Genomic DNA, 15,467 nt, shown 5'->3' on the forward strand with positions numbered 1-15,467 from the left:
CTTCTGCATCTTTGCCCATATTATCCACTTTTCTGGAGTGTTTTCCCTCCTGGCGACCCAGCCCAGTGGATCCCAACATTGGCTGCACGTGAGAATCACCTGGGATGTTGTCCAAACTCCTGATACCCAAAGCACACCCAGACCACTGAAATCGGACTCTGGGAGTGGAACGAGGCATCAGCGTTTCCAAAGTTTAGGCAAGACTGAGAACCACAGGCCTAGCACAAGCCTACCAAACGTTCAATATTTATTAGCACAGACCCTCTTTCTCTATGAAGCTTTCTCTGGCTCCACTACCACTGTGTCAACTGCTCTGTATCTGAAGAAATGCCGTTCATCGTCACATTCCACATCTCAACTTGATTGTCAAGTCCCTGAGAAGGCCGTATCTCGGTGCTGTGTCTCCATCACAGTGCCTTACGCATAGCTAATAACATACAGTGACTGGAAGGGGGTGCCCACAATTAACAACCTGACTAGTCTGAGTGGCACCTTTTACTTCTATTGCCCACCTTCCACTGCTGATGATCAGTGAAACACTCAGAACACACATATCAAGAGATGTTAAACTTGCATTTACTTCCAAACGGATTAAAATATCTATAAAAACACAGGATAAGCTAAATTATTTTGGTAAAGAACATTTTCAAAGATATCCATTTAAAAAACAAAACAAAAAAACAAAAAACAAAGATATCCATTTAAATTAACTCCTTTCTTCATGGCCAAAGAGCAGGAGAACGGCATAATGCAAATGACTCAGGAAGCAAAATATGAAAGACTCCGTGTCTCCTTTTTGAGGGAAACAGAGAATAAATCCCGTTTCAGCAGGTACCACATGATGACCCAGCACCAGGCTCTAGAATCTAATGCAAGTTTGAGCAGCCACAGCAATGGAGATCAGACTCCATGCTAATGAACTTGTGCTAAAGAAACAGACATTTTCATGAGGGTAAAACAATGGTTGGAGCAGAGGGAACTGGACCAAACCCTAAATATGATCTAAAAATGCTTAACAACATTGGCCAGGAGAAGCAAGAACAGATATCGAAGGGAGGTAGGAAAAAAAGCTGATTTTTCTCCAGAGCTCCAGATGTCTTTATCGCTGCCTAATGACAATTACACTCAACCAATTAAGACGCCACTATGACAGTTGCATTGTCAGTAAGCCTTTGGACCCCAATGTTGATGGCTCTCTAATTAGTGTCTGTGCAAAGTACAACTGCAACTAATATATTAGCTGATGTAAGAGCACTAAAGAAAAACGGAAGGAGAAAGAAGCCTTTTCCAAATGAGTGAGGGTGTCCCAGTCCAGGGCACAGACCAATGAAACTGTATGCTTTCCCAATCTTTTGTATGCTTGGCAGGGTTACCTCCAAATAAATAGGTCAGAGACCACAGCTGATTTTTTGTTGAAAGGACAAGACTAGAGCCTCTCAAGCTCGGCAGGCCAGAGCAATTGCCAATTTACAATGATTTACCACCAAAGAGCTTCCATTAACTACTAAGTTTCCACTAAAAAGACTACTCATTTGGACTAAGAGACCCGAAGAAAAAGGAAGAAAGGCTGTACAGCTAAAAACAAAACAAAACCCCACCTTTAACCTTTCTTGTGGGGGAGACGGAAGGGGGTGTTTGCATTTTGCCTCCAGGGGCCTGAGCTTATTTGCTAAAAACATTTTTCCCCCCAAGGCTCTTCATGACAACCTCGGGAGTTGTTTTGATTTAAGAATGCTGTAAGTAAGGTTAAGTGACTTACCCAAGGTCACAAAAAACATTTTAGTGGCACAGTTGGGATCCAAACAGGTCCCCAAGCTTTCCTCAAACTGCTGCTTAGCCAACAAGCCAGGCTGCCTCCTCAGATGACAGTGTCTTTAAACAAATACGGCTTTTAAGGACCATCCCCGTTTAAGTGCAATATAAGGAATTTATCGTTTTCAATATTGTGACTCAGGCTTGCAGGACACAGCCTGTGAACCTAACCCATCAATTCTACCACTGTCTTTAACTAGAAGGCAAGAAGCTAACAAAAAAGGCTCAGTATGCTGGCAAGGAGCGTGAGGCCGGGCAGATGCAATAGTGCATCCCACATGCACTCCGCAGGTGATGTGGGAGGACATACAGGACGGTGGATACGACTTCAGCCTCTATAGAGCCATAGTCATACAACCGCCCCCACACGAAACCACAATTCTATTCTGATCAAGTACTCCCAGCAGCCAAAAAGAGCCTCGTTATGAGGACTTAGGCCATGACTAGCAAATGGTCTGTGTGTCAAATCCAGTACCTTGGTGGTAGCTGCCTGTGTTGAGAAGGATTCTGAAGCTGTATTCCACCAGTTTACCAGAAAAATAAATACTGTGCTGGATTATTAACGCCCACCATTGGTTTGGGACTGAGGAGTGGCAGCCGGTAAGCAAGTTATTTGCATCCCTGCCCCATACAAAACTCTACCTGGCCAACTCATCATCCTTCCAGACTCAGCTGAGAAGTCACTTTCCAGGAGAACCCGGCCTGGCTGAGCCCGTACCGGGTGCCTTTCCCTAGGGTCTTACAGTGGATGCCTTGCTCTCCCTCCTCCCCCAACATCCCCCATGTTGCTCTGCCACCGGCTGGGCTTGTACCTCTTGCCGGCCTGGGAGCAAGGGAGGGGTCTGCAATATGTGTCTGGGCTTAGTAAATGTTCAATGAATGACTCTCCCAACTTAAACTCAGAGGACAGAACTGGACAGAAGCCTATAAAGCAACTGGGCAGAGGTCCCTAAAAATGCAGCACCTACATTTCAAAAAACATTTTTGCCCTTACCATGTAGAGGCTTTAAGAACTATTCACATACTCCATACTTTATTTAGTAATAACCAAAGAATACCAATCAATGAAATCAAGAGTATTTACTGTTTTCTATGAAACATGACTGTGTTGTATTATGCAATTAACAAAATGAACTCAATCCCACAGTGCAGTCTTTCTGCGGAAAAGCACTACTACAGACATCAAGTGCAGCTTAAGACGCATCAATTGAAAAATAATGAACATCTTAATGGACCTTACGAGATACATGCACTACACACTTAAAACTGTTTTCCATACATCTTGGTTAATCACAATCAATAGAGTCAGAGTCAATGATGGTTATGCAGAGTTATTGTAGCTGTGGCCCTTCCCATTATTCCTTGGAGAACTAGAGATGGATAAATGCAGTCATGAGTTCACCAGTATTTATTAAGGATATTCTGGAGCTCCTTCATTAAGGATATAATAAATGTAATGCTCTCCTCCAGTCTCTTATCAATACCTTACCTCAGACTTATTTACCAGAAGAGCATGTATACCTCACAGCAGAAAATAAATAAATTTAGAAGTATTTTTAAAAAGAGGTCCCTAACGGGTAATGATCGAATTCCTTATGGGAAATAGTCCAATGTCATAATGAACAGCAGCACAAAATCTATATAAACAAAGGCTGAAAGAAAAACTGTCAAGAGAAAAAGTTCTTTAAGGAGAAAGATAGAAAGCCCTAAGTGAGGTATATTTTGTCTAACACAACTTTATCACCTGTCTCTATAAAGCATGTTATCTTAAGAGTCTCAAAGCAATCCACAGGTATTATCCATTTTTTATACATTCACCTGAAACTAGCCAAGTATTAAAACCCATCTTTTTGCCACCTTAGCTCCTAGGTAGAATATATTTTAAAATTCGGGGCAAATACACACAATTTCACAGCAAAGCCATATTGTGGCATGGTATGGTCAACGAAAAGGCACATTTTTAATTACTGGACACAAGTGGAGAAAAAATGGCTAAAAGCAGGGGATTTCAAGTTACCTTAGATGCAGGACTGTGTTTGAACTGTAGTTTTCCTACAGTTCTTAATTACAAATAATGGAAAAATTCCACTGCAAGTGCAAACTGAACCAGAGACTCAGACGTTAGATTTTACATATATATATAAACTGGAAACTCAAAGCGTTGCTTCCAGCCTACAGAAGACTGGAAACCCTGACGTCCGGGTTGTGTGGACAGACAGAGCTAATAAAGATAAAAGCTGGAACAACAGCCAGAAGTCCCCTGGCTGCTAGAGGGAGGCGTCGGCACTTCTGTTGCACGTCTGCTTGGGCACAATTGCCTCAAAGGGAACAGAGGTGGATGGAAATGCAGGAGACGAAATGGGACAACGATATTTTAAGGGAAAGAAGAGAGCTAATATTTTGCAACATTAAATGATAATTTTCCCTCCAACCATTCTTGGCAGAGGAGAAACACTGATACACAGTCACTGTTCCTTCTAGTAAAGGTGGAAACCGGACCTTAAAAAGGCAAGATTACAGCAGTAGGAAACGAGGTAGAAACACATTTAGGAACGTTGAGAAAAACCTCAACACAAAGAGGGTGCTTGATATTTTTTAAACCAAAAGGGGAGGAAAGGGTCCTAACGTGAATAGAGAAGTATGCTCTCTTATGCAAACTGAAACGCTTCAGACTTATGAATCTTAAGTAACAGTAAGGAGGGAGTTTATTGTACACCACCACCATACTCCTGGGCATCTGATAAAAGCTTCTGGTGAGCTAACAGCTTAATGATTAGCAGAGCTGGCACTGGCCTCTAGGGAGCCCCAGCTGGACTTTCTCCTGCAAGTCTTACCTGAGACACTCTCCTTCACTAGGTGGCGGTAAAGCAAATCTACTTCTAGCGGATTACAACTAGACCTACAGCTCAGGTTTAGAATGTGGCCTTTCTGAACTCATGATGTCATCTGTTTTCAACACACTTAGCTTCCAGAGTGCAACTGGGGACAAGAACAGTCTCAGCATCACAAAACAGGACAGGGATGTTTTCATATGCTCCTTTCTTCTGTTCTTTTTCTTTAATGATAAACATACTTTGAGAAACATTTCAAAATCCTCAGAGCTGTCATCACCCAAACAAAAACCAAAACCACACTTCCTAATCACTTATTATCAATAAATTTTTCCCGATAATCTTCTTCTAAATACTCGGGAAAGCACAAGTCGACACTCACTGAGTTTCAGGAGTGCGACCCCACCACAGAGAAAATGCAGCCGGAGGCTGAGCTCTGAGACAGGGTGTTAACAGTATGGAGATTGGTGGCTTCTGAACACAAATTTTTCTCAGGTTAAAGAAATCGGAAATTTTGGCTGAGAGACCAAAGTAAAGGTTGTGTCTGAATTACTTTGTCACAGTTGAAGGACTTATCTACCCGGCAAATACAACAACTGCTTCAGGTATCTTCTGGAACACTGCACATCACTGCTAGGTGGCCAAGTGAGAGCACAGAAAGGCAAGAAGGGCCACAGGAGGAGCCTGGGCAGGTGAAAGATGCAGTAAAGAGGCTCAGAAAGTACAGGGTCTCAGAAGCATGAGGAGTTTTCATTCTGTACACACTTTCCTCAAAGTGTGAGTCCTGGGTCCAGTGCTAGGCTCCGAGGGTACAGAGCTGCTCAGTGCACCACCTCCACCATCTGAAGAGGGATACAGTTAACAAGACCCAACACTGCCGACCTGTGAGAGAGTGTAGCTTGGTGGAAGCGCTGGGACGGAAACCAGACCGTAGGAACGTTAAGACGTGAATGTGTCCTCTCTTGTTATTTATGGCACCGACAGAAAGAAGGGAGGCAGATTCAGGAGAGCAGGCTTGAGGGACAGTTTGGAAACTTTAAACCAAAAAGTTAGACTGGAAGGAAATGGAGAGTTATGAGGGCTTTTTAAAAATAATTTCTTAATCTGGAAAATATGAAAATTCATTCCCCTAAATCCAATAATTCCACTAATGGGACTCTAGCCTAAGAAAATAATCACACTAAGGGATAAAGAAAGATGTAGGACTCTTTACTCTACACATTTATATGCAATTTAAAGTTTCTATAGTTAGCATGTGTTTAATATAATTTTTTTCATTTATGCGAGAGCACGCATGAGTGGGGGAGATGGAGAAGCAGACTCCCTGCTGAGCAGGGAGCCAGACATGGGGCTCCACCCTAGGACCCTGAGATCATGACCTGAGCAGAAGGCCGATGCTTAACTGACTGAGCCACCCAGGCACCCCAATAAGCGTGTGTTTTATAATTTTTAAAGACTGGCAGTACTGAAAAGGGGAAAAAATCTGCAAACCTCTGTGTAAAATATCCACATCATATACTAACAAAACCCAGGAAATGACTTTAATGTCCAATACTTGGGGAATGAATAAAAAATTAGGATATAATTATATCATAGGAATTTCTGTAACAAATCAAAGAAAATAATGAAAAGCATGTAACATGAAAAAAATCTCAGTTTAGCAAGGAATAAAGGCCACAATAGAAGGTAGGTTAGGATTATGTAAAAATGTGCATAAAAAAACAATAACTCATGTACACAAAAACCATAACACAGGCTATGTTAGCATGCTGGGATTTAGGTGGCTTTTTCTCTTCTCTGCTTTCTAACAGTTTTGCAGGAACATGGTTTTACTACCACTTTTTCATTTTTAAGAGTGATATATGCCACAAAAGAAACCCAAAATGAAGATGAGCTGTTGGAGTAGCAAATGAGGGCTCAGGAAGGCAGCCCTACCACCTGGCTCTCCATGTGGACACTGCAGAAGAATGGTGCAGTGGTGCAGTGCACGCCTGCCACTCCCGGCTCGCCAGCCCTCCAAGCCTCAGGCAGCCACGCAAAAGGAGGGTTTCAGAACAGTTAACCTCTATGGTTCCTTCCAGGTTGAAAATGACATGATTCTAAGTGGAAACGACTAAGAAATCAAGGATCAGACAAATTAGGGATTTCTCCAGTTTTCCACGTAACAGCAGCATCCAGGTGGGAGGGGTTCTGCCTATTAAATTGCAACGCTTCTTTCAGACAAAATAATGTACAAGCACTGTGGGGCACTTCATTTTACATACTACCTCTAGCTTAAAAAAAAAAAAAGATCCTTACAAATTAACTGCACAGAAAATATATGGCTGTGAAGTAAATTATTTCAAAGTAAAGCCACAACAGAAAACAAAAATGTTAATTAAGGCGAAGTTACACTATAAGCTGCAGTCACTTCTCCGGGAGTTAGGAAGCAGGCAGATGTTGGGGTGGGGCTTAGTAGGCCAGGGGGCTATAGACACCCCGGGGAGGAGACAAGACTGGAGCTGGACCTTAAAGGAGGAAGACTGTTCCTTTTTGGGGTGATGAAAATGTTCTGGGATTAGAAAGTGGTAGTTACACAGCCTTGTGAATATACTAGAAATTACTGACTTTGAAAATTTAAAAGGGTACATTTTATGGTATATGAATTATATCTCGATTTAAAAAAAAAAGAGAGAGAGATCGAGAGAGAGAGAGACGTGGCCAGAGACAATCAGGAACTGTGGGAAAAGCCAAAGGTACCTGGAGGAGCGTAATCGGGAGAAAGTTACGTTGGAAACAAATTTCAAAGGGCTGGGGACATAAGGAAAAGTAACTGGAAGTTACTATCTATGAGACCATAAGGGAAACAAAGACTCATGGGAAAATAGAGCAAAAGATCAAAAGTTCTAACAATATCTACTTCCTCTGCTGAAAGACAAGCCTAGGGTAAGAGACGTCGTCCAGGTCCTGCTCAATTGATGAGTACTCTGGGTCTTGGGTGAGCTTGAGTGAATGAGTATTTGGAAGGTTACTCTGGTTTGAGTGAAAAGAAAAGTAAGGCAGACCCAAGCTGGGGTCAACTGCAAGGCTAATTGTAATAAAAATTACTCTAGGTGACTCCAAACCAGGAACTTTTTACACAAAGGCATGAAAAGACGCAGAATGTCTTTTTTTTTTTAAGATTTTATTTATTTTACAGAGAGAGAGAGAGAGCGAGCCAGAGAGCACAAACGGGGAATGGCAGAGGGAGAGGGAGAAGCAGGCTCCCTGTTGAGCAGGGAGCCCAATGTGGGGCTCGATCCCAGGACTCTGGGATCATGACCTGGGCTGAAGGCAGATGCTTAACCAACTGAGCCACCCTGGTGCTCCCCTCTTGCTTCTTCCCAATAGCATTTGCTGTCAGCTAAGGAAATAAACCTAATAGGTTTCAATGCGAAAATGTTACACAGTTTAGTTCTAGGCACATAAAACTTAAGCCCCTGAACAAATTCTGCCTATGTTCAAAGGGAGAAAAAGGAAACGAAGAAGGAAAATCAGAGAAACACAAGCTAAGTAGATGGGAGAGAGATGGTGAAGTGGTCAGTGTCTCTGTAAGCAGCTCCTTGGAGATACAAAGCTGCAGAAAGCCGGGTGAATACAACATTGATTGGGAATGAGGTAACCACAAACACCACTGTCTCAAATGAAAAGAGATTCGAGATCTGACCTAGAAAACAAGCATCGTAACCACCGGATAAAATTTTAATGATAAACACAAGATGCTCTACACACAAGCAAGATTGAAGTGTCCGATGCTAGGCCATAAACATAAGGTTCTCTTAGAAAGAGGAGCCGGGAGGAGCCTCTCTGACCCACAGATCACGTTTCATCCTATCGATCCACGAAACTCTGCCATCGCTTTGTGTTGTGCTGGCATCATCTGTAATGTTGAGCAGACCTCAGGGGAACGGAAAGGCAGGAAAAGAAGGGCTGGCATCTGGACTCCTGGCCAGTCTGCCTTTGTGAGGTCCATGTCCAGATAAATTCATACGTGGCTTTGGAGATTAAAATCACCTCTATCTCTAATTTCCTTTATGACTCTCAGTCCAATCTCAACATTCTATCCTCAAAGGCCTCCTGACACACCGGGAGACCCCTTTAAGCTAGAAGGACAGAAGTCTTTTCTGAGTTGTCACGGAGTCTTAGAATTTGTAGGAAGAATGGACCTTATGCAGCATGAGCTCTTAGGCCCACATTTTAGCAATGAGAGGCAAAAGCCTAAAGCCGCACTGATAACTGAATGGACAGAATTTTGGATTTCAGGTCCATTCATCTTTCTAAAAACAGTGTTCTAAAGCACACCCAAGAAGGGCATTAATCTCTAAATTGTGGCCAGCAAAACGAAAGCTAAGGAAAAGTGTTCTTTCTGAGCATATCTACTTTAAAGCAAAAATACTTTTTCTAGGCATTGTAAATCACAAAACATTAAAATAATCTGTTCGGAGTTTTAACTCCAATGGTGCCCTTTAAAGAATGCTTCTTAAGCAAAGAGTCTTCTTTAAAGAAAAAGACTCACCTACTACCAAGCTGTTGAGGCCAAGATTCATTTTTGGTTTCCTCCAGATAGGAACCACTCCTGGGGGGGCTCACCCCAAAGCCAATCCAGACTCAGGGTATTAAGTGTCCTGGTCTCTACTTAGGGCATTAAGTATACAATTTGAGACTGCAGTTCAAGACTGCTTCTCAATCCAAAGATGAAACTGGTCTTCTCATTGTGGAAAGAGAAAGAATGACCAGTCTCATTAAAGAAATACACAAACTGTTTTTGCATCTCTGTTAGTAAAATAGGAAGAATTCATGAAAGGGGTTTTTGGAACAGAAGCCACAGGAATTTACAGAAGCTAAAATTAAATTTCTTGGTGATGAAGACAACTAAAAAGCTTATTTCAGGACAAGGTAAGCAGCAAATACATACTGTGTGGTGGGGAAGGAAGATTATGTGTGGCCACGGCCCTTTTCATAATAACGGCTTCAGAACAAGAGAAAAGAACAGGCTGTTTGTGCCAACACGTATTATTCTTGCTTGACTTTTTTATGTCTTCATAAAATACAGACTGTTTGCCTTAATGAAAATCTAACCTAACATGCCACAAGAGTGATTTAAAAGCTAGGAAAGACATATTGAGACAAATGGATTACAGCTCTACATTCCACACCATTCACTTCTCACCGCTAACTTCAGACTTGAATACTGGACAACAGAATCATGGAGATTTTCCATCTAAAACCCAGGCTATCATGGGAAGGAACGTGCTCTCAGGGGAAGATAACGTCACTGGGACTCAGAGGGTGGCACATGAAAAATGAAAGACCTTCAGATGAAGAGTTAATCATTAAGTGAAAAATTGCGTTTGCTTACCCGGCAATGACAACGCCGTCATGGGAATGCACATCGCACAAAACCGCATCAGGAATGTGTTCTAGTTCACTCACGGCGCCTTTGCGATTCTGCATAAGGAAAAGCGGGATGCAGTTTATACTGTTCTTGGGACCCCCGGAAGCCAGCATTTCACCTCCAGCTACGTTCCCCAGCCATTTCTTCCCGCATGATTGTGCTCAAAGTTGGGGCATTCCAAAGGACAAAGAGGACAACTAACACGATCAGTTGTTAGCACTTACGAGTTACCGCACACAGGAAACCCGGGGGGTGGGGGGGGTGGGCATGGGACGCGTGAGCAGCTGCGCCTGCGCTCAAGGGGGTTACAGGATATTAAGGCAATGTGTGATCGCACACCTACGATCCACAGAAGGCTAGCAGGGACAGGTATCTGAAGAAATGCATCCAGCGTATTTAGAAAGTTCAGTTGACAGGACAGAAGGTATTTAATGATATTTTACCTGTCAACAACCCTTATGAACACTCAGAGGATAAAACGAGCAAGGACATACAAAGAGATAAAAATCAGGATGGGGAAACAAAGATGACTGCAAGGTCAGAGGTTCAGGGAAATGGTAAATTTTTTTTAGATTATTTATGTATTTGAGAGTGAGTGAGTGAGAGAGAGAGAGAGAGACAACACAAGCTGGGGGAGAAGCAGAGGAAAGAGGGAGCAGCACACTCCCCGCTGAGAAGCTGTTTAACGGGCTGAGCCACCCAGGCACCCCAGAAATGGTACTTTTGAAGGGAACCCTAAAGCCCATGACAAATGTTGCTCCTGAGGGGACCAGGTGGCTGGTGGAGAGACAAGAGACAGATGTGTTTCCCACTATATGGCCCTTTGTGATGTTGTCCAAAGCTCATTACACTGGACACAGGCCATGCTGCGCAGGAGGGGCATTCGTCACCCTCACCACAACCCGATGAGTGGGCTGCTGTTAGCCACACTTAGGAGAAAATGGGGGTATCCGAAGGGAAAGCAACTTGCTCTAACACTACTCTTCAAGCTTTGATAGGGCTTCCTTTCTAGAATCACAGTAAGAATTCCATCACTACAGTTAGCACAGGATCTGTCATTTCACACTTCATTTTTGTAGTCCTCATGGCTAACAGGGCCAGGAAATGGGCCGAGACGCTCCAAAGAGTCTGACTCCAGTTCACCGAATCAACAACCATTTATTGAATGCTTACCAAACAAACGGCTTTGTGCTTGTCAGAGAAAAAACAACTGGACGTTTTGTTCAACTGCATGTAACCTGCAACAGTTATGAAGGGCCAGATGCCTACAGGGAGGTCTCTAAACACCCTCGCTGCTGCCGCCTCCAGCCAGATGAGGAGGACGTACCAGCCTCCCTCCGTGGGTTTCTCTATCACCCAAGAAGAAGCAGAAACTTAGCTGCTGTGCTCTCTCAGGGTCTGACATCTCTGAATTTGAGCTGGTGGTCACTGACACTCCAGCTCCCCTGCGCATGAAAGTCTCCCTCCTTTCTGGAGGCAGAGCCCCCTTTAATGCCCAACTTGCCAGCTCACCTTAAATTCCAGCCCCTCTAGCAGGGTTGGACCTAGCTTATCTAAGTAGCACCGTCGAATCTTCGTGGCTGCCTCTCACTGACGTCCTTCATGTAGGCCCAACTGAGCACACCGGCAAGAGGACTGGGGGCCTCTGCATGAGTTTATTACCTGCTGAGCACACAGCTGTGGGGCCCGGGTGCTTCTTCTTTAGCGGGGGTGTCTTAATGGTCTAAGAAAGCATGGCTATGCTAGCTCTCCTTGGCCAAGTAGTTCTCAACCAGGGGCGATTTTGCCCCCCCAGGGGACATCTGACACATCTGAAGACGTGTGGTTGTCACGACTGGGGGCAGGTAGAGAAGGCTACTGGCATCTACTAGGTAGAGGTTAGGGAAGCTGTTCAACATCCTGCCACACACAGGACAGTCCTCACCAAAAAGAATTATCTGGCCCCAAACACTACCGGTGCTGCGGTCGAGAAACCCGGAATTCAAGAAACACTGCTCTCATTAACTCTGCTAGAAACTGTGGGAGTTCACCCAGATCGAGAGTATCCGTCACTAATCAGGTTATGAGGTGACCAGGGACGGACAAGCACACAGGCCATCTATCACCATCAGTAATGAGCAAAAGCTTGTTGATCTCAAAGTCTATTAGGATTGACCTTTACAGGAGTGGAGAGAGTATGTACAGCTCTACCCTTCCCATACAAGGGACTATCCAGCTCCCAGGTGGGAGGAAGCCCCGCCACCGCACTGGTGCCTGTCATGCCTCAAAACAGCTTTATGGAAGGCTGTTCTTGACAGTTATGTCCTATAGAAACACTCCACTGTGCAAATTCTTAGCTGTGATCTAATATTTCTGTAGAGATTTTGAAGTGATAAATGCTATGGAAGCAAGCCAGTGGGTTATGTGAGGGGAGAGAAGACGGTACTTAGACACGTTTAAAATCTCCCTCTTATATAGTTACTGGAAACAGCATTTTCAGCTCCTCTTTTGCATTCAGGTGGTGCTTTGGCTTTCTTGGTCCACCAGCGTTGGCCAAAATGAAAGGAGGCTGCACTGAGCAGTACTCCAAAGATCCTAACCACCAGAATGGAGGGGACTGACACCTGATCTCGCCCCTCCTCTCCTAGAGAATAGGATGCTCCCAAGTAGTGCGGTTGAAAATGGGGGCAGATACTCTAACGGCGAACAAAATGGGCAACAAATCACGAGCAGCTGACAGGACTCTCACCACACTCCTCTCTTTGCTTTTGGCAGTTAACCTCCGGCTATAATTGGAGGGACTCCGGATTTCAGCCAGAGCCTGGATTCCTGTGTCCTTGTAGGCTATTCTTCTACAGGTAATGATATTGGCCACTGCCTACCTTCCAGTTGGTTCTTAACATGTGCTCCTTGGCTCGGCACTCTTGGAAGATGAGCTTCCAGCAAGAATAATCAGAGATGCTGCTCTCGGGAAGGTGCCCTTCCTGCTGGCACAGCCTGTACCAGAGCACTTCGTCTTCTGCAATCACCTTCCACGTCTTGCTCACCTAAAACACAAGTGACACAAATGTCAAATTCTGCAATTAGAGAAGCCCCTTGTCATCCAAAAATCAATCAACACCTTTATTATTGCCCTGAGTTTATGGCAGTATAAAATGTCTCATTAACAAAACACCCTGAGGTGAAAAAAAAATACAAGCAAATGTTTCCAGTTTTATTTTTCAAGATTTCAAAACTGTTGTTCTTCCGTTTCATATCACATTTTAAATGACTTGGTTAAATTTTTATATAACATGTAAGAAAAAGATACACAAATACATAAAAGGCAAAAAATGCAAACTGCAACATAGCTATACAATCATACACAGCTTTTCCGACAAGAATCTCTTTACTTTTTACCAATAGGCACTTGTATTTCTTCTCATACAATTGGAGACTGATGGCCTCTGAAATAAAAGGCTGTAACAAAATAAATATCCATAACTCAACACTTCTGGTCATATGAGAAATTTAAATTGATATTATGTACAAAAACTTAGACTTTAAATGTATAGATTTCAAAAATTTTTAACAGAAAACTCAAGCTGTTCACCAGGACTGTAAGATCTGATATAGAGAAATTAATGTGTCTGGACAGAATTTCAAATCCCAACAGTACACAGAGGAAATGGCCATTTTCACTATTAGTATTTTGTCCTCCAAGCCTAACTTAGGGGGATTTGATGGGTTTACTTCCTCATAGGACAGTGAACAAAGTTGGCTAGAGTGCAATAGCTAGAGTGCAAAAGATGGACTCTCTTGGCAAGAGGAGAAAAATGATCCAGCAGATCAACATGATCCTGGGTCTACAGCACATTCTGGTAATGTGGGATTAAGTGCTCAACCCTTGCTGCCCATGTAAAGGTTAAGACTCATTCCTAATAAAGGGAAAGTCATGACCACTGGTTTACAGTAACCTGTGCTCCTTAACACTCCCTTGGGGCCACTTCAAGACCCTGAATACAGACAAGGAAAGGGAACATGAGGCAAAGTAGGCGAGAGTGCACATAGCATGTGCATAGCAGACTCTCATTACACCAGGGTTCCTCATTTGATGAGGTACTGATAGGTAGTTAACTTTCAGGATGACAGAGTAAAGATCTCCAAAAATCTGCTCCTACATACAAGCAACAGTACTGCCAAAAATTGTCAAAAATCAACTTTTTCAGAACTTTGGCAATTAACTAAAGGCTTTCAACATTCTGAGGAGCATTTATTCAAGAAAAATGGCCAAATCTTGGTAAGAACAACAACTTTCATGTTGTTTTAACTTGCACTAATTCCATCCTCCTCCTCCAGGACCCTAGGTAACTCCATAGTATCCTTGAAAACCAATCGCCTGCAACTATGGTAGCTGTAAAAACCAGCAGCCTAACAGTCACCAGAAGGGCCAGATGGCTTTACAGGTGCCCACGTGTGCTATCCCCAGAGAACTGTCACCATTTTACCTGTCTGACAGCTTGCTGGAAAGGTCTGTTCTAGAGGCTTGTCTTTATCTGACCTGACTCAAAGCTTCCTCTGTCTTATCTCCAGTGCATTTGTCAGAAACAATAAGGGAGAACTGTTTAACATTGTGGCTGCCTGAGGTAACATTACCAACTAGGGCTAAAAAGCTTAAAAGGAAAACCTGGGGAATGGGATGTCCATAAGGGGCTCTGAAAGGTAACAATGTATTTCTGGCACTCAAGAATGCCACGTACATGTGTAGGACTGTGTGTTTGCCAAGACCTGAGGAGGCCCTAATCTCTCACTCTGGCTAACCCTGAAGCTTTACACATGCACAAAACGAAGGCTAAAGCAGAGTTGTGAACTGTTGGCATATTGACGGCATGCCCCTACATACAGACAGCACTTCAGCAAAAACAGAGATTTATTGCTTCAACATATTTAAGGAAATCTCTAGCTAACCATTAAGCTAAATGAGCAGAGAATTCAGTGGTCACAAATGACAAAAAATACAAACTAGAGCATCAGTTGAGAAAAGTCACTAATGAACAGCAGCAGCAACAACAACAACAATAATAAACTAACCCTCCCAAAGGGTGAGAATCTGATTCAGAGTTGCCCATTATTTAAAAAGTCCAGTTTTTAACAAAAATGGTTGAGACATGCAAAGTAAAATATGAACCATATACAGGAAGAAAAAGCAGCCAACAGAAACTGTCCCTGAAAAAGTCCAGACTTTGGATTTAGTAAACAAAGACTTTAGATCAGGTATTATAAATAAGTTCAAAATATTAAAGAAAAGCATGTCTAGGAAAGTAAAGTTATGAGTACAATGTTTCATAAGTACAAAATACTGATAGAGAAATTTTTTAAAAATAGTAGGAGTTTTAAAGTTGAAGAGTAATAAAAAATTCAGATCTGAACTAGCAGAAAAATCAGCAAACTTA

The 15,467-nt window shown here is 43.0% G+C and overlaps 1 protein-coding gene across 1 annotated transcript in view; it reads right to left on the reverse strand.

Annotated features, from left to right (window-relative positions):
- FBXW8 (F-box and WD repeat domain containing 8) overlaps positions 1 to 15,467 on the reverse strand; it is a 116,395-nt gene that overhangs the window by 71,048 nt on the left and 29,880 nt on the right. Inside the window, exons 3-4 of the mRNA XM_045776032.2 lie at positions 12,918 to 13,082; positions 10,021 to 10,109 (exon numbers count right to left, since the gene is read on the reverse strand). Coding sequence (XP_045631988.1) covers positions 10,021 to 10,109; positions 12,918 to 13,082 — 254 coding nt within the window. The remainder of the gene's footprint in view (positions 1 to 10,020; positions 10,110 to 12,917; positions 13,083 to 15,467) is intronic.

This window comes from Ursus americanus, chromosome 30 (genome assembly GCF_024610735.1).
Source record: "Ursus americanus isolate L20-20 chromosome 30, mUrsAme1.1.p, whole genome shotgun sequence".
NCBI classification, from domain to species: domain Eukaryota; kingdom Metazoa; phylum Chordata; class Mammalia; order Carnivora; family Ursidae; genus Ursus; species Ursus americanus.